We start from the raw sequence: 20,324 nt of genomic DNA, 5'->3' as shown, positions 1-20,324 counted from the left end.
GGACAAGGGCGATCCTATGCGGGACAAACCAATTTAGCCAAAAATACGGGATGTCCCGGCTAATATGAGACAGTTGGCAACTCTACTCGGATGCGAGTAGGGAGAGGTTAAAGATGTCCTTGGTAAACAGCTGGTCTGGACGGAGTTCCGAGGACTCGTGAGAAGGAGCGATGCTCACTATCAGTGCCTTTTTGTTTTGTTTCAGGTCCGGGAGAGTCTGGCGGCAGAAGCAGGACTCACTGTACGGGTTGTACAAGTTTGGTTTCAAAACCAAAGAGCCAAGGTGAGGGCCTTTTATCACGACTTGCTTTTATCCTGCCTCACTCAATCTCTTGTGCATTGTCTCCTGGCATCTTTACTCCCCATCCCACTGTGCCCGTATAATCTTCCTCCAGTGAGGAGTGTTGAAGTGAAAGTCTAATACTCCACTAACCCTCAGGTTGCCAACTTTCTCACTCCCAAATAAGGGACAAAAGGTGACGTCACCGCCCCGCGCCCCACGTGACCTCACCCAGCCAGCGGCCAAGTGCTCCCGCTCCACCAATGGCAGCTGCCCGGGCCGGGAGGCGGGTTGCTACGCAACCTCTGTTAGGTGGCGCCCGGGCTTCTGGGCCTACACTGTCCAGACCTACAGAGGTCCCCGGGCCTACAATGTCCGGGCCTACAGCGCCCCCTGGGCCTAATACGGGACAAGGGCGGTCCCATACGGGACAAACCAATTTAGCCCAATATACGGGATGTCCCGGCCAATACGGGACAGTTGGCAACCCTAACTAACCCCCACCTCTGAGCATTATGGATTCATATCCCACTCCATAACCTTCAGAGGTGGGTTAGTGGAGTAATCCCAGTATATAATTTAGTTTAGTTTACAGATACAGCATGGAAATAGATCCCTCGGCCCACGTACACTAGCACTATCCTACACACTAGGGACAACTTATAACTGTTACCAAAGCCAATTAACCTGCAAACCTGTACGTCTTTGGAGTGTGGGAGGAAACCAGAGCACCTGGTGAAAACTCACGAGGTCACAGGGAGAATGTACAAACTCTGTGCAGACTGCACCTGTAGTCGGGATGGAACACCCGCCGGGTCTCTGGCGCTGTGAGGCAGCAACTCTACCGCTGTGCCACCGTGCCACCCTCAATCCGATCATCCAAGCAATACCAAGTAATAATGCTCGATCAGACATGTCTGCCAGGTGAGGAACAATGTAAAAAATTCCAAGAATAGTAATAATGGCGATATGGACACAAGATGTCGACCTTGTGTCTATATGAGAGAGGCAGATAATAGACAATAGATAATAGACAATAGGTGCAGGAGGAGGCCATTCGGCAATACGAGCCAGCACCGCCATTCAATGTGATCATGGCTGATCATTCTCAATCAGTACCCCGTTCCTGCCTTCTCCCCATACCCCCTGTATACCAAAGATGTGACTATCTTTGGTATAAACCAGCATCTGCAGTTCCTTCCTACACATATATAAGAAAATAACTGCAGATGCTGGTACAAATCGATTTATTCACAAAATGCTGGAGTAACTCAGCAGGTCAGGCAGCATCTCGGGAGAGAAGGAATGGGTGACGTTTCGTGTCGAGACCCTTCTTCAGACTCATTCTTCCTTCCTACACAATTCGGCACGGTGGCGCAGCGGTAGAGTTGCTGCCTTACAGCGAATGCAGCGCCGGAGACCCGGGTTCCATCCCAACCACGGGTGCCGTCTGTACGGAGTTTGCACGTTCTCACCGTGACCTGCGTGGGTTTTCTCCGAGATCTTCGGTTTCCTCCCACACTCCAAAGACGTGCAGGTTAATTGTAGGTTAATTGGCTTGGTAAATGTTAAAAGTTGCCCCTAGTGTGTGTAGGATAGCGTTAGTGTGCGGGGATCGCTGGTCGGCGCGGACCCGGTGGGCCGAAAGGCCTGTTTCCGCGCTGTATCTCTAAACTAAACTAAATTAAAAAAACATAGTTCATAACTTATAGTTCAGTTGGTGTTTGTAGTGTTCGAGAGCCTAATGGTGTAAGAAAATAACTGCAGATGCTGGTACAAATCGAAGGTATTTATTCACAAAATTCTGGAGTAACTTAGCAGGTCAGGCAGCATCTCAGGAGAGAAGGAATGGGTGACGTTTAATCTTAGTTGAGTACACTGCACAAGGTCCTTCAGTTTAGTGTCTGTGAATGAGGACAAACTGAGATGTGCTTCAATGTACTGTATTTCCTCATTGCAGTCCTTTCAAGACACGACAATGAGTCTCAACCCGAAACGTCACACATTCCTTCTCTCCTGAGATGCTGCCTCACCTGCTGAGTTACTCCAGCATTTTGTGAATGAGAGCCTAATGGTGGATGGTTGGCTAGTCCGAACGATCCCCTTCTGCTGAAATTAATTCTGAGCTGAAAACCTGTAGGAAACCGAAGATCTCAGAGAAAAACCATATTTTCGAGCTCTAGATTCCTGCACAGAAGCTCAGTTTGAACCTTAAAAGTTGTTCCTGGAATTCTGCTTGCCACTTGCAGATGAAGAAGCTAGCACGGAGGCAGCAGCAACAGCAGCAGGATCAGGAGCATCTGAACTACCAGCACGGGGGCTCCAGACGACATGCCAACCGAGTGTCCAGACACGGCGACCAGGACAGCGAAGGTGAGCAAGCTTCATTTGGAGTGTGCGAGGAAACCGGGGCACCCGGAGAAAACCCACATGGTCCAGGGGGAGAACGCACAAACTCCGTACAGACAGCACCCATAGTCAGGATCGAACTAGGTTAATTCCCGGAATGGCGGGACTGTCGTATGTTGAAAGTCTGGAGCGACTAGGCTTTTATACACTGGAATTTAGAAGGACGAGAGGGGATCTTATCGAAACATATAAGATTATTAAGGGGTTGGACACGTTAGAGGCAGGAAACATGTTCCCAATGTTGGGGGAGTCCAGAACAAGGGGCCACAGTTTAAGAATAAGGGGTAGGCCATTTAGAACTGAGATGATGAAAAACTTTTTCAGTCAGAGAGTTGTGAATCTGTGGAATTCTCTACCTCAGAAGGCAGTGGAGGCCAATTTTCTGAATGCATTCAAGAGAGAGCTAGATAGAGCTCTTAAGGATAGCGGAGTCAGGGGGTATGGGGAGAAGGCAGGAACGGGGTACTGATTGAGAATGATCAGCCATGATCACATTGAATGGCGGTGCTGGCTCGAAGGGCCGAATGGCCTCCTCCTGCACCTATTATCTATTGTCTATTGAACCCGGGTCTCTGGCGCTGTAAGGCAACAACTCTACCACTGCACCACCGTGAGAGTCAAGACTCAAGAATGTAATTGTCCTGTTTCGGTACGTAGGACAATTAAATATTCTTGTGTAGGAAGGAACTGCAGATGCTGGTTTACACCGAAGACAGACACAAAATGCTGGTGTAGCTCAGCGGGACAGGCAGCATCTCTGGAGGGAAGGGATGGGTGACGTTTCAGGTTGAGACTCATTGGTGTGTCTTGAAATGACTGCCATGAGGAAATACAGTACATTTAAGCCCATCTCAGTTTGTCCTCAGTCACGGACACTAACCTGAAGGACCTTGTGCAGTGTACTCAACTAAGATTTAAAGAAAAGGTTTTGGAAATATTTTAAGAAGCCTTTTTTAATTAAATGGCATAGAAAAGACTTTCTAAACAGATTTAAAAAATGGACGTTGAAACCTCAATAGCTAATAGCATAAATGTTACATAGATAGATAGATAGATAGATAGATAGATAGATAGATAGATAGATAGATAGATAGATAGATAGATAGATAGATAGATAGATAGATAGATAGATAGATAGATAGATAGATAGATAGATAGATAGATAGATAGATAGGTGGATGGATGGATGGATGGATGGATGGATGGATGGATGGATGGATGGATGGATGGATGGATGGATGGATGGATGGATGGATGGATGGATGGATGGATGGATGGATGAAAATAACTGCAGATGCTGGTACAAATCGAAGGTATTTATTCACAAAATGCTGGAGTAACTCAGCAGGTCAGGCAGCATCTCAGGAGAGAAGGAATGGGTGACTTTTGGGGTCGAGACCCTTCTTCAGACTAGATAGATAGATAGATAGATAGATAGATAGATAGATAGATAGATAGATAGATAGATAGATAGATAGATAGATAGATAGACAGATAGATAAACATTATTATCACATGATTTATCACATACCATACACAAGATATGCAAACAGTCACCATCTATAGTTTTTAGTTTAGTTTAGAGATAGCACGGAAACAGCCCCTTCGGCCCACCGAGACCACACTGACCAGCGATCCCCGCACATTACCACCACCCTACACACACTGAGGACAATTGTACATTTGCACCAAGCCAATCCACCTACAAACCCAGAACGTACAAACTCCGTACAGACAAGCACCCACAGTCAGGATTGAACCCGGGTCTCTGGCGCTGTAAGGCAGTAGCTCTACCGCTGCGCCACTCGTACAGGGCACCGACCAAGTTAGGCAGCACGGTGGCACAGCGCTAGAGTTGCGTTCTTCCCGTGACCTGCGTGGGTTTTCTCCGGGTGCTCCGGTTTCCTCCCACACTCCAAAGTCGTGCGGGTTTGGAGGTTAATTGGCTTGGTAGAATTATAAATTGTCTCCAGCGTGTGTGGGATAGTGTCAGTGTGCGTGGGGATCGCTGGTCGGTGCGGACCCGGTGGGCCGAATGGCCTGTTTCCAGGCTGTATCTCTAAACAAAACTAAAGTCACAAAGTACAAAGTGCTTGTAGGGATGCTGATGGTGAGCTTGCCTCAGCTGGCAATGATCCACTCTGGCACACCAGGCATTAACACCATCAACTGCTGACTGCTCCAGGTGTTCCAGATCTCTCCCTCTCTCTCCCCCTCTCTCTCCCTCTCTCTCCCTCTCTCTCCCTCTCTCTCCCCCTCTCTCTCCCCCTCTCTCTCCCTCTCTCTCCCTCTCTCTCCCTCTCTCTCCCTCTCTCTCCCCCTCCCTCTCCCCCTCTCTCTCCCTCTCTCTCCCTCTCTCTCCCTCTCTCTCCCTCTCTCTCCCTCTCTCTCCCTCTCTCTCCCCCCTCTCTCCCTCTCTCTCCCCCTCCCTCCCCCTCCCTCTCCCCCTCTCTCTCCCTCTCTCTCCCTCTCTCTCCCCCCCTCTCCCTCTCTCTCCCCCTCTCTCCCTCTTTCTCCCTCACCCTCCCCCTCTCTCCCCCCCTCTCTCCCCCCCTCTCCCCCCCTCTCTCCCCCTCTCTCCCCCTCTCTCCCCCTCTCTCTCCCTCTCTCTCTCCCTCACCCTGGCTGTGCAGATGCAGAGAGTGCCCCGGGACTGGAGAGGATGATGCCTCCTTATTCCTCTCTGCAACACCAGCAGCTGAGGCCGATGGATCACAGCAGCTACAGCACGGACCACTACAGCCGGGGGCTGACTCCACCACAGCTGCCGGGTGACCACATGCACCCTCATGGTGAGTACCTGACCCAGGCAGGGAAGGGCCGAGTCCAGGGACAGGACACACGCTCACACTCACTCACACACACACTCACACACACACACACTCACACACACTCGCACACTCACTCACTCACCCACACACACATACACACACACACTCACTCACTCACACACACACTCACACACACACTCTCACACACACACTCACGCACACTCACACACTCACTCACTCACACACACATACACACACACTCACTCACATACATACACGTTCACATTCACCCACATACACACACTCACACACGCATATTTACACACATACTCACACACTCACTCACACACACTCACACACACACTCACTCACACACACTCACACACACACACACTCACTCACACACACACTCACACATACACACTCTCACTCACACACACACTTACTCACACTCACAGACTCACTCACACTCATTCACACACACACTCACAGTCACACACATACACACTCTCACACACACACACACACACTCACACTCATTCACTCACACACTTACTCACACACACTCACACATACACACTCTCACACACAGACAGACACACTTGAAAGCACACACACAAACACAGACACACACCGACACACTCAGCCACACACAGGAAACGAGGTGGATTTGATCCAGCCAGGTTCGATCCTGACTACGGGCGCTGTCTGTACGGAGTTTGTACGTTCTCCCCGTGACCTGCGTGGGTTTTCTCCGGGTGCTCCGGTTTCCTCCCACACTCCAAATACCTGCAGGTTTGTAGGTTAATTGGCTTGGTAAATGTAAAAATTGTCCCTAGTGTGTGTAGGATAGTGTTAGTGTGCGGGGATCGCTGGGCGGCGCGGACCCAGTGGGATAAAGGGCCTGTTTCCGCACTGTATCTCTAAACTTAAGCACACACTCGGGATAATTTATAATTTTAACTTAAGCCAATTAACCTACAAGCCTGCACGTCTTTGGAGTGTGGGAGGAAACCGGAGCACCCGGAGAAAACCCACGCAGGTCACGGGGAGAACGTACAAACTCCGTACAGACGGCGCCCGTGGTCAGGATGGAACCCAGTTGTACGGCAGCAACTCTACCTCTCTGCCACTGTGCTGCCCAACGCTTTAATACAATACAATACAATATATCTTTATTGTCATTGTACAGGGGTACAACGAGATTGGGAATGCGCCTCCCATACGATGCAATAAATTAATTAGCTAGTCAGTATAAATTTATACAACCCAGTGAAACAAAATTGTAACAGTTTTAAAACAGAATAAGGTGCAAGTAGATCTGTGCCGGTTCACTGTGCGATGTGACCATCCGGCTCAGCAGGACCGGTTCATAGCAGCTATGGCCCTGGGGATGAAGCTGTTCCTGAGTCTGGAGGTGCGGGCGTAGGAGGCCTTGTATCGTCTGCCCGATGGTAGAAGTTCGAACAGACTGTTGCAGGGGTGTGAAGAGTCTTTGTGGATGCTGGTGGCTTTTCTGAGGCATCGTGTGTTGTAGATGCCCTCCAAGGCTGGTAGCTGTGTTCCGATGGTCCTCTGAGCTCTATGGACTACCCGCTGAAGAGCTCTCCTCTCTGCCTCCGTGCAGCTGAGATACCACACAGGGATGCCATGCGTTAGGATGCTCTCTATGGTGCAGCGGTAGAAGGTCGTCAGCAGCTGTTGGGGTAGACCAGACTTTTTCAGTGTTCTTAGGTAGAACAGTCGTTGCTGTGCCTTCTTGACAAGCGCAGCAGTGTTATTGGACCATGTTAGGTCCTCCGAAATGTGAGTGCCCAGAAACTTGAAGCTGGACACTCTCTCCACACTGACCCCATTGATAAAGATCGGGGCGTATTCCCCGTTGTGTGATCTACAGAAGCTGATGATCAGCTCCTTGGTCTTGGTGGTGTTTAGGGACAGGTTGTTATCAGAGCACCAGTCCGCCAGGTTCTGCGGACCTGGGGGACAGAGATCTAGCCTTAGAGGGAGTACAGAGAAGGTTCACCAGATTGATCCCTGGGATGGCAGCACTTTCATATGAAGAAAGACTGGATAGACTGGGCTTATACTCGCTGGAATTTAGAAGACTGAGGGGGGATCTTATAGAAACATATAAAATTCTTAAGGGGTTGGAGAGGCTAGATGCGGGAAGATTGTTCCCGATGTTGGGGAAGTCCAGAACAAGGGGTCACAGTTTAAGGATAAGGGGGAAGTCTTTTAGGACCAAGATGAGAAAACATTTCTTCACACAGAGAGTGGTGAGTCTGTGGAATTCTCTGCCACAGAAGGTAGTTGAGGCCAGTTCATTGGCTATATTTAAGAGGGAGTTAGATGTGGCCCTTGTGGCTAAAGGGATCAGGGGGTATGGAGAGAAGGCAGGTATGGGATACTGAGTTGGATGATCAGCCATGATCATATTGAATGGCGGTGCAGGCTCGAAGGGCCGAATGGCCTACTCCTGCACCTATTTCCTATGTTTCTAAGAGTTTAGGAGTTAGAGGACATCATGAGGAACCCAATAATCAAACAAGCCTTGGAAAAGTGCCATCTCAAGAGTTTATTTTCCTTTCCACCCCTTAGATTCGGAGGCAGTCTTTCCTGGCGTGGATCGGGATGGTTCTCTCGGACACTTGCGTGGATGTCTCCCGGCCCCGTCCGACTCCAACCTGCTGCCTGCAAGAGTGGGAAATCCCATCGACCGTCTGTACTCCATGCAGCATTCCTACTTCACCTCCTGATCAGCGGCGATCCGGCCAGGACCTCTTGCCTTCGTGTGTAGGAGGGGACCGCAGATGCCGATTTACACCGTCGATCGTCACACACACAATGCTGGGGTAACTCAGCGGGACAGGCACCATCTCCGAAGGGAAGGAATGGGCGACGTTTTGGGTCTGAAGAAGGGTCTCGACCCGAAACGTCACAAATTCCTTCTCTCCAGAGATGCTGCCTGTCCCGCTGAGTTACTCCAGCATTTTGTGTCTATTCTTGGCTTCTTGACAAGCGTCTGGTGGAGTGGGAGGGGAGGGGGGAGGGGGGGGAGGGGAGGGGGGAGGGGGGAGGGGGGGGTCGAGTTGCAGCAATCGAGGTTTGCCTTACATAGTATCTGAGACACAAGGAATGTAATAACGCTGCTCCCCCATGCAAAGCACAAATAAATGTTCCCCTCAAACCACTCGTTTCCCCCCCCCCCTCCCTGCACTTACACCCACACTAGGGGTTGCCAACTATCTCACTCCCAAATAAGGGACAAGGTGACGTCACCGCCCCGCGCCTCACGTGACCTCACGGCCACGTGCTCCCGCTCCACCAATGGCGGCCGCCCGGGCCGGGAGGCGGGTTGCTAAGCAACCTCCATTAGGCGGCCTCCGGGCCTACAGTGTCCGGACCTACACTGTAGGTCCGGACAGTGTAGGTCCAGACAGTGTAGGTCCAGACACTGTAGGCCCGGAGGCCGCCTAACGGAGGTTGCTTAGCAACCCGCCTCTATCTCTCCCTCTCAACCCCATTCTCCTGCCTTCTCCCCATAACCCCTGACATCCGCTTAATCAAAAATCTGGCAATCTCACCCTTAAAAATGTTCATTGACTTGGCTTCTGCATCGATCTGTGGCAATAAACTCCACAGATTCACCACCCTCTGAGTTAAGAAATGTCTTCTCATCTCCTCTCTCCTTTTATTCTGAGGTTATAGCCTCTGGTCATAGAGTCATATCCCTCCAAACCTGTCCTAACCACATACCTGTCTAACTGTTTCTTAAACAGTCCCTGCTAGGTAGGGAGATAGTCCCAGCTAGGTAGTCCCAGCCTCAACTACCTCCTCTGGCAGCTTGTTCCCCACACCCGCCACCCTTTGTGTGAAAACGTTACCCCTCAGATTTCTAATAAATATTTTCCCCTTCACCTTAAACCCATGTCCTCTGGTCCTCGAATCACCTGCTCTGGGCAGGTGAATGGATAAGATCTATTCTTATCACGGTCCTCGACTCTCCCACTAGTGGAAACATCCTCTCCACATTTACTCTATCCGTCCGGGCCTATCAAGGTGCACTCTATCAAGGTTAAGTAGATCAATGTGCTAATCACTTTGCTGAGTTTGCATCAGTCACCCACGATGGACAATATTGCAAAGCTAGCCGTGTGTCAAGTTACAGTGGCTCCGGCCTGGGGGCGGAGTTGGAGTTAGATTCATGGGAGGTGGTATTGGAGGGGAGGATCATCCTCAAACTCTGGAGCATCCTGGACAATACGGCTCACCCCCTCTCCACGACACACTGGCCAACCTGAGGAGCACCTTCAGCAACAGACTGGTCCCACCGAGATGCAACACAGAACACATCAGGAGATCCTTCTTCCCTGTGGCTATCAAACTGTACAACTCCTCCCCCTTCTGTCGTGGGGTAGACTGAGACTGACTCCCCTCTCCCCCCCAACTTTGCACATCCCCAATCTTTTCCACTTGTCACTTTAATTTCATGTATCTTGTGTTTTTATGACTGTTGGCAGATCAATTTCCCTCCTGGGATAAATAAAGTTCTATCGTATTGTCTGGTATCGTAGTTTTCCATTAGGCTCTGATACTAAGGGTTTACTTTACACTCACCCAGTATGCTGAATTAAAGAAAACAAAGATATGCCTGAAGAAGGCTCCCAACACGAAACGTTGCACCACATGTCCTTCACGTGTTTATTGTCACGTGTACCGAGGTTCCGTTGAAAGCTTTTTTGTTGTGTGTTCACTTCGCCTTTCGGGTCGAGACCCTTCTTCAGGCTGGGTCTCAGTCTTGGCTTCAGAAGGGTCTCGACCCGAAACGTCACCCATTCCTTCTCCCCAGAGATGCTGCCTGTCCCGCTGAGTTACTCCAGCATTGTGTGTCTATATTCGGTACAAACCAGCACCTGCAGTTCCTCCCTACACATCTGTATACTGTGGACAGCTTGACTGCGATCATTTGTCATGTTTCCGCTGACTGGATAACACACAACATTATGACCACCTGCGTAATATGCTGTTGGTCTTCCGTGTGCAGACTGCTCTCTGGTTGGTGAGAGGACGGTTCAGTTGCCTGATAACAGCTGGGAAGAAACTGTCCCTGACATTGTTGCCCTGAGGAAAAACATTTTATAAAATAATCCAAATCTCACGAGTTTGGGGTCATTAAAAAAAATTAAGTAAATAAACTTATTTACGCAGGCTCGGCGATCGTTTCGCTCAACACCTTCGCTCAGTGCGCCTTAACCAACCTGATCTCCCGGTGGCTGAGCACTTCAACTCCCCCTCCCACTCCCAGTCTGACCTTTCTGTCATGGGCCTCCTCCAGTGCCATAGTGAGGCCCACCGGAAATTGGAGGAACAGCAGCTTGCAGCCCAGCGGTATGAACATTGACTTCTCCAACTTTAGATAGTTCCACTGTCCCTCTCTTCCCCTCCCCCTTCCCAGATCTCCCTCTATCTTCCTGTCTCCACCTATATCCTTCCTTTGTCCCGCCCACCCTGACATCAGTCTGAAGAAGGGTCTCAACCCGAAACGTCACCCATTCCTTCTCTCCTGAGATGCTGCCTGACCTGCTGAGTTACTCCAGCATTTTGTGAAGTAAATAAACTTATTGGTGAGTCCTTGGACAATGGATAGGCTGCAATGGCAGGGCAGTATGAACAGCAGGGTCACTGTATGTGCGGCTCAGAGTTTAAGTACCAAATGTAATGCTGGTTTCACAATTATTCCACACTGATGTTTACCTATTCTGCTCTACTTATTTGATGGACATTTATAAAATTGAAATTGTGTTGGTAAAATGAGCCTCTTTTGTAAGCAGAGGGATGAAATGATTTGAGGTCTGGCCACAGATCTGCACAGGAGTGCCAACTAACTCACTCCCAAATACGGGACAAGGTGACGTCACCGCCCCGCGCCCCATGTGACCTCACCCAGCCAACGGCCATATGCTCCCGCTCCACCAATGGCGGCCGCCCGGGTCGGGAGGCAGGTTGCTACGCGACCTCCGTTAGGCGGCGCCCGGGCCTCCGGGCCTACAGTGTCCGGGCCTACAGTGTCTGGAGCTAAAATGTTGGAAACCTAGAGTGTCGGGGTCTATAGTGTTGGGGCCTACAGTGTCCGGGCCTACAGCGTCCGGGCCTACAGTGTCGGGGCCTATAGTGTCCGGGCCTACAGTGTCGGGGCCTACAGTGTCCGGGCCTACAGCGTCGGGGCCTACAACGTCCGGGCCTACAGCGTCCGGGCCTACAGCGTCCGGGCCTACAGTGTCCGGGCCTACAGCGCTCCCCGGGCCTACAGCGCTTCCCGGGCCTACAGCGTCCGGGCCTACAGCGCCCCCCCGGGGCCTAATACGGGACAAGGGCGGTCCCGTGTGGGACAAACCAATTTAGCCCAAAATACGGAATGTCCCGGCTACTACAGGACTGTTGGCAACCCTAGATCTGAAGGCCATCAGCAATATTGGCTGATGAGGAGACTACACTTAAACTGCCGGAACAACTTGGGTCAACACAACCTAATGGTATAAGCATTGAATTCTCCAATTCTAGGTAACCAGCCTACCGACCAACCATTTCCCCCTCCCCCCACTTCCCTCTACCCCACCTCGACTCACACCCATCTCCCCCCTTCTCCCTCCCCTTCCACCGATATTCCTTTATCTAGCTTTACAATTTGTAGCTCTTTTATCCTTACCTCACACATTTTGTCTTTTCATCTATGGCCTTTGTCCAACTATGAACCAACCCCCCCACCCCACCTCAACTATACACCTATCACTCGCCAAGCTTTGTCCTGCTCTCCTCTCTTCCAGCTTTCTCCTCACCCCCCCCCCCACCAAAATCAGTCTGAAGAAGTCCCGACCCAAAACGTCACCTATCTATGTCCTCCAGAGATGCTGCCTGACCCACTGAGTTAGTCCAGCACTTTGTGTCTTTTTAAAAAATCATCAATATCGGCTTAGTTTAGTTTAGTTTAGAGATACAGCACGGAATGAGGGCCTTCAGCCCACCGAGACTGCACCGACCAGCGATCTCCATACTATCCTGCACACTAGGGACAAGTTACAATTATTACCAAAGCCAGTTAACCTACAAACCTGTACGTCTTTTGAATTAGGGAGGAAACCGGAGCACCCGGGGAAAACCCACGCAGTCAATAGACAATAGGTGCAGGAGTAGGCCATTCGGCCCTTCGAGCCACCACTGCCATTCAATGTGATCATGGCTGATCATTCTCAATCAGTACCCCGTTCCTGCCTTCTCCCCATACCCCCTGACTCCGCTATCCTTAAGAGCTCCGTCTAGCTCTCTCTTGAATGCATTCAGAGAATTGGCCTCCACTGCCTTCTGAGGCAGAGAGTTCCACAGATTCACAACTCTCTGACTGAAAAAGTCACGGGGAGAACGTACAAACGCCGTACATACATCAGCACCTGCAATCTGGATTCGACCCGTGTTTCTGGCGCCGTGAGGCAGCAATTCTACCGCCGCGCCACCGCAGGGACTAGTCATTAGTGCAACAGGACTATTTTGTTTTTGTTGCCAATTGGCTGAAGGCACATGTAACATTTGCTGCTAACATCTTAGAGCATACAGATAAAAGTAGCAAATATTAAATAATGAATAGTGATTTGCTGCAAGTTTATTGCTTCCATGCAATATTGAAAATAGCAAGCATATTTCCCTGTAAGCAGAAATTCAATCCTAAACTAAACATAAAGAGTCCCTGATCTGGGTATAATTATCCTGGTTTATGTCTCCCGGAAAGTTTACCACATCACCCCTTGCCGCGAGTCTGTGTGGGGTTTGTACGTTCTCCCTGTGAGACGTGGGTTTGCTCCGGTTTCAGCCCACATTCTAGATTCTTGCAGGTTTGTAGGTTAATTGGCTTCTGCAAATTGCCCCCTAGTGTGCGGAATGCGAAAGTGGGATAACATAGAACTAGTGTACAGGTGATCGATGGTCAGCATGGACTCAGTGGGCCAAAGGGCCAGTTTCCACACTGTATCTCTAAACTAGACTTAACTAAACTAGCAATCACTTTCTATCCTTGCATGGTTGAATACAGCGCGGAAACAGGCCCTTCGGCCCACTGAGTCCGCGCCGCCCAGCGATCCCCGCACACTAACACTATTCTACACACACTAGGGACAATTTGTTTTAACATTTACCCGGTCAATTAACCTACATACCTGTACGTCTTTGGAGTGTGGGAGGAAACCGAAGATCTCGGAGAAAACCCACGCAGGTCACGGGGAGAACGTACAAACTCCGTACAGACGGCGCCCGTAGTCAGCATCGAACCTGAGTCTCCGGCGTTGCATTCGCTGTAAGGCGGCAACTCTACCGCTGCGCCACCGTGCCGCCCTCAATTCTTCTGTAAATAATAAGGAGCTCAAGGAAGAGCATGGTGGTGCAGCGGTAGAGTTGCTGCCTTCCAGCGCTTCCAGCACCGGAGGCCTGGGTTCAATCCTGGCCACATGTGCTTGTCTGTACGGAGTTTGTACACTCGGCTCGCGACCGTGTGGGTTTTCACAGAGAATTTCAGTTTCCTCCCACGCTCCAAAGACGAAGGGGTTTGTCGGTTAATTGGCTTGGTATCAATGTAAAATTGTGCTGAATATGTGTGTAGGGTAGTGTTAATATAAGAAAATAACTGCAGATGCTGGTACAAATCGAAGGTGTTTATTCACAAAATGCTGGAGTAACTCAGCAGGTCAGGCAGCATCTCGGGAGAGAAGGAATGGGTGACGTCACCCATTCCTTCTCTCCCGAGATGCTGCCTGACCTGCTGAGTTACTCCAGAATTTTGTGAATAAATAGGGTAGTGTTAATGTGCGGGGATCGCTGGTTGGTGCGGACTCGGTGGGGCCTGTTTTCGCGCTATATCTCCAAACTAAACTAATCTAAAGTTTAGCAATTAACCTCCTGGCTTGGACTACCATTTTATTAAGCCCAAAAAAATTGTCCCGAGTGTTAATGTGCGGGGATCGCTGGTCAAGGCAGACTCGGTGGGCTGAAGGGCCTGTTTCTGCGCTGTATCTCTAAACTAAACTAAACTAAATTGAAAGAATGAACAATGGCACTCTATTTCTCTGGGCTGTACCAACCCTGCACGCTTGGTCTTCCTCTCTCCCTGCCGACATCAGTGGGTTGCCAACAATCACAAACTGGTGCGAGACCGACTGAGAGAAACGATCAACATTTAACGGGCCCATAAATTTTTATGCTGCTTCCCAAAATCAAATTCACATAGATAAACAAAACATGCCAGCAGCTCGTCCACTCAATCAAATCTTTTGACATTCGTTCCACCTTCCATGGAAGGAGTGTTACACCTTTACCACTTAAAATCTAAATGTCAGATGATAGAATTCATTGCCTGTGATACCTCAAACATTCCATGCCTCATGCCCCATCAAGCACGTACATTTAAAAAAAATTATGAAGACCCCTAGCCTCTAACTCCCTCACGTTTAATCAGCTTATCCATTAATATTCAGTTTGTCAAGTTGCTACAATCTTTTAAATGTCCAGTTTAGTTTAGTTTAGTTTAGGGATACAGCGCGGAAACAGGCCCTTCGGCCCACCGAGCCCGTGCCGACCACCGATCGGCGTACACTAACACTATCCTACACACACTAGGGACAAGGGTGGCAAGGTGGCGCGGCGGTAGAGTTGCGGCCTTACAGCGAATGCAGCGCCAGAGTCTCAGGTTCGATCCTGATCACGGGCGCCGTCTGTACGGAGTTTGTACGTTCTCCCCGTGACCTGCGTGGGTTTTCTCCGAGATCTTCCGTTTCCTCCCACACTCCAAAGACGTGCAGGTATGTAGGTTAATTGACTAGGTAAATGTAAAAATTGTCCCTAGTGTGTGTAGGATAGTGTTAATGTGCGGGGATCGCTGGGCAGCGCGGACTCGGTGGGCCAAAGGGCCTGTTTCCGTGCTGTATCGCTAAATCTATATCTAAATCTAAATTTACAATTTACAGAAGCCAATTAGCCAGAGAAAACCCACGTGGTCATAGGGAGAACATACAAACTCCATACAGACTACCCATAGTCAGGATCGAACCCGGGTCTCTGGCGCTGAAAGGCAGCAACTCTACCACTACACCACCATGCCAGTCTCTCTACTTAAGTATTTATTTTATAGGCAGAGTCATGGATGATTCTATAAAAATAAACATTTAATATCATTCAGTATGTGCATTAAACTCCCCAAGCAGTCCAGCACCCAACATCACTCGACCTCTTGATATTCCCATTTCCTCCAAACCACTTGGAATCAGCTTTTTTGTCACGTCAAACGCCTTAGAAGTCTGTCCCTCCCCCTTCATCCAGTTCTCATCCTTGTTGCTCTCTTCATCCTTGATCTCGTCTAGAGTCATAGAGTCATACAGCGTAGAAACAGCCCAACATGCCCACATCAACCAGCGTGTCCCATCTACACCAGTCCCACCTGCCTGCATTTGGCCCATGTCCCCCAACCTGTCCTATCCATATACCCGTCTAACTGTTTCTTAAATGTTGGTATGGTCCCTGCCTCAACTAGCACCTCTGAAAGCTTGTTCCATGCACCACCACCCTTTGTGTGAAAAGGTCACCTCTCAGATTCCTATATATGTTCCATCTACACTAGTCCCACCTGCCTGCGTTTGGCCCATATCCCTCTAAACTTGTCCTGTCCTGTCCTATCCTTTTAATTAAAGCTCCCTTCCTGAACCTTTGCTCTTAAGATTCATAAGTTTTTCTCTAGACGAATTACTGACTTCTTCGCCAAGCTCTGGAGAGCACAGAATGTGTAGGAAAGTGTCTGTCTTAACCTACCTGATCTCCCAGTGGCTCAGCATTTCAACTCCCCCTCCCACTCCCAATCTGACCTTTCTGTCCTGGGCCTCCTCCATTGTCAGAGTGAGGCCCAGCGCAAATTGGAGGAACAGCACCTCATATTTCGCTTGGGCAGCTTTCACCCCAGCGGTATGAACATTGACTTCTCCCACTTCCGATCGTCCCTGCTTTCCCTCTCTATCCCCTCCCCCTTCCCAGTTCTTCCTGCCTCCGACTACATCCTATCTTTGTCCCGCCCCCTCCCCTGACATCAGTCTGAAGAAGGGTCTCGACCCGAAACGTCACCCGTTCCTTCTCTCCCGAGATGCTGCCTGACCCGCTGAGTTACTCCAGCATTTTGTGTCTACCCTCTGGAGAGCACGGACTGGTTCACCTCCAGTGAGGGCTTTTCACTGAGGAGTCAGTGTGGGTGTGGAAGCCAGACTGCTGGACACTGCAACCCCTCTTACACTAGAATCATACCTGTCGACCTGATATGTTTACTGTGTGTAATTGGCTCTGCTGAAGATATTTAATTATTTTTGTCAATAATGATTGTACAAATGTGTGTTTCACTGTTTTGTTACCCGATGATGACTTCTAAAATATATCACGCAAAAAAAAAGAAGTGCAGAGTTTCTTTTTATCTTGAATTCCTTCAGGATGCTTTGACATTTTAGCAAAGGTAGGTCCACTTCCCAGGGAGTTATAGGTTCACAAGGAAACATGGATAACATGGGCCTCACCATGAATTAAGATAATGGTTTACTAGTGGGTTCCTAAAAGTACTGTTGGTTGTTTGGAAAGCTGTGTTTCCAGCTCAGCGCGGATGTTATCATGACTTTAATCGTTTAAGATTAGTAGAGATGGGATTGTTGGTCAGCACCGACTGAATGGGATGAAGGGCCTTTTCCTGTGCTATGTAATTCAATGACACAACCTACAGATTTTTAGTTTCGCTTATTATTGCCACATGTATTGCCACACAGTGAAAAACTAGGCACAGAGTCAATAGACAATAGACAATAGGTGCAGGAGGAGGCCATTCGGCCCTTCGAGCCAGCACCGCCATTCAATGTGATCATGGCTGATCATTCCCAATCAGTACCCTGTTCCTGCCTTCTCCCCATACCCCCTGACTCCGCTATCCTTAAGAGCTCTATCTAGCTCTCTCTTGAATGCATTCAGAGAATTGGCCTCCACTGCCTTCTGAGGCAGAGAATTCCACAGATTTACAACTCTCTGACTGAAAAAGTTTTTCCTCATCTCAATTCTAAATGGCCTATCCCTTATTCTTAAACTGTGGCCCCTGGTTCTGGACTCCCCCAACATTGGGAACATGTTTCCTGCCTCTAACGTGTCCAACCCCTTAATAATCTTATATGTTTAGCGCTGCCGTCGCAGCTGCGGCTTGCCTGCAGTCCGTCTGTCTTTTGTGTTTTTTGTTGTTTTTGTATGAATTGTAGTTTTAATATGGTGGTGTTTGTATGTTATGTTTGGGGGGGAACGGGAACTGTAAAATTCTCTCTCCCGAACGGAGACGCGACCTTTGTTTCTGTGTCGTGTCTCCGTTCCCGTTGCGGCCTACCACCGGCCATGCACCTGGGACCACCTGGGGCTCTGGTTCGCAGAGCCCGCGGCCCGGACTCACCACCTGCGGCGCTGGCTGCCTGCGGATGCTGCGGGAGCGGCTGCGACTCGTCTCCGGAGGCACCGGCGGGGGCCGCGTGGACGTCGGAAGCCCGCAGGCCCCTGGATGGGGGCCGACATCGGGAGCTCCGGCAGCGGCAGAGGCAGCGTGTTCGCCCGCCCCGAATCGCGGGGCTTGGGTCGGCCCGCCGCGGACCTTTCACCGTCCGGCGCGGCCTGAAATAGGCCGTTGACCTTTCACCGCCCAGCGGCGGCTTCAATATCGGGAGCCCCGACCGCCCCGACGTGGCAAATCCAACAGCCTGACCGCGGGAGAAGACGGCAGGGAAGAGAAAAAGACATTTTTGGCCTTCCATCACAGTGAGGAGGGACTGGAGGAGACTCACTGTGATGGATGTTTCTTTTTGTTTGGTGTTAGTTGTGATTGTATGTGTTATTGCATTTTTATTGATTATTCTTATTGGTCTTATTGTTTAACTGCGGGTAATGTTTCATTTCACTACACATTTATGTGTATGTGACAAATAAACGACTATTGACTATTGACTATATTGATCCCCTCTCATCCTTCTAAATTCCAGTGTATACGAGCCTAGTCGCTCCAGTCCTGGAGTAACTCAGCGGGTCAGGCAGCATCTCTGGAGAAAAAGGATGGGTGACGTTTCAGGTTGGGACCCTTCTTCGGCAGTCTGAAGAAGGGTCCTGACCTGAAATGTCACCCACCTTTTGTCTCCAGGGATTCTGCCTGACCCGCTTAGTCACTCCAGCACTTTGTGCCTTTCTTTGGTATAAACCAACATCTGCAGTTCTTTGTTTCTGCAGTGAAAAGCTTTGTTGTTGCGTGCTGCCCAGTCAGCAGAAAGATAGTACATGATTACAGTCAAGCTGTCCACAGTGTACAGATACAGGACAAAGGAAGTAATGTTTAGTACAAGATAAACGCCAGTAAAGTCTGATTAATAGATAGTGCGAGGGTCTTCAGTGAGATGGATAAGAGGATGAAACAAACTATAGAGCGGAGGTGCAGAACCTGGCGGACTGGTGCTCGGATAACAACCTGTCCCTAAATACCACCAAGACCAAGGAGCTGATCATCAACTTCCATAGGTCACAACGGGGAATACACCCCGATCTTTATCAACGGGGACAGTGTGGAGAGAGTGTCCAGCTTCAAGTTTCTGGGCACTCACATTTCGGAGGACCTAACAGGGTCCAATAACACTGCTGCGCTGGTCAAGAAGGCCCAGCAAAGACTGTTCTACCTAAGAACACTGGAAAAAGTCTGGTCTACCCCAACAGCTGCTGACGACCTTCTACCGCTGCACCATAGAGAGCATCCTAACGCATGGCATCCCTGTGTGGTACCTCAGCTGCACGGAGGCAGAAAGGAAAGCTCTTCAGCGGGTAGTCCATAGAGCTCAGAGGGCCATCGGAACACAGCAAATAGACTTGGAGGGCATCTACAACACACGATGCCTCAGAAAACCCACCAGCATCCACAAAGACTCTTCACACCCCTGCAACAGTCTGTTCGAACTCCTTTCATCGGGCAGACGATACAAGGCCTTCTACGCCCGCACCTCCAGACTCAGGAACAACTTCATCCCCAAGGCCATAGCTGCTATGAACCGGTCCTGCTGAACCGGATGGTCACAACGCATAGATCAACTTGCATTTTACCCTGTCTAAAACTGTTACAATTGTTTCGTTGGGTTGCTGTTGTCTATATTACTTAAATTATTGCATCGTATGGGAGGCGCATTCCCAATCTCGTTGTACCCCTGGGTACAATGATAATAAAGATATATTGTATTGTATTGTATTGTAAGAGGTCAGGACCGCTCTCTACCTGGACTATGGTGTTTAGTTTAGTTTAGTTTAGAGATACAGAGCGGAAAGATCGAACCCGGTATAGACAATAGACAATAGACAATAGACAATAGACAATAGGTGCAGGAGTAGGCCATTCGGCCCTTTGAGCCAGCACCGCCATTCAATGCGATCATGGCTGATCATTCTCAATCAGTACCCCGTTCCTGCCTTCTCCCCATACCCCCTGACTCCGCTATCCTTAAGAGCTCTATCTAGCTCTCTCTTGAATGTATTCAGAGAATTGGCCTCCACTGCCCTCTGAGGCAGAGAATTCCACAGATTCACAACTCTCTGACTGAAAAAGTTTTTCTTCATCTCCATTCTAAATGGCCTACCCCTTATTCTTAAACTGTGGCCCCTGGTTCTGGACTCCCCCAACATTGGGAACATGTTTCCTGCCTCTAATGTGTCCAACCCCTTAATAATCTTATACGTTTCGATAAGATCCCCTCTCATCCTTCTAAATTCCAGTGTATACAAGCCTAGTCGCTCCAGTC

General features: G+C 49.6%; 1 protein-coding gene across 1 annotated transcript in view; it reads left to right on the top strand.

Moving 5' to 3' along the window:
- The window catches only part of lmx1al (LIM homeobox transcription factor 1, alpha-like), a 90,845-nt gene extending 82,626 nt beyond the window's left edge, over nucleotides 1–8,219 (top strand). The window contains exons 5-8 of the mRNA XM_078429405.1: nucleotides 206–283; nucleotides 2,530–2,653; nucleotides 5,329–5,481; nucleotides 8,062–8,219. Coding sequence (XP_078285531.1) covers nucleotides 206–283; nucleotides 2,530–2,653; nucleotides 5,329–5,481; nucleotides 8,062–8,219 — 513 coding nt within the window. The remainder of the gene's footprint in view (nucleotides 1–205; nucleotides 284–2,529; nucleotides 2,654–5,328; nucleotides 5,482–8,061) is intronic.
- Nucleotides 8,220–20,324: the final 12,105 nt, after the last annotated feature.

The sequence above is a fragment of the Rhinoraja longicauda genome, chromosome 37, assembly GCF_053455715.1.
Source record: "Rhinoraja longicauda isolate Sanriku21f chromosome 37, sRhiLon1.1, whole genome shotgun sequence".
Classification (NCBI taxonomy): Eukaryota; Metazoa; Chordata; class Chondrichthyes; order Rajiformes; family Arhynchobatidae; genus Rhinoraja; species Rhinoraja longicauda.
Note: the sequence above shows the minus strand (reverse complement) of the source record. Positions and strands in the feature narration are given on the sequence as shown.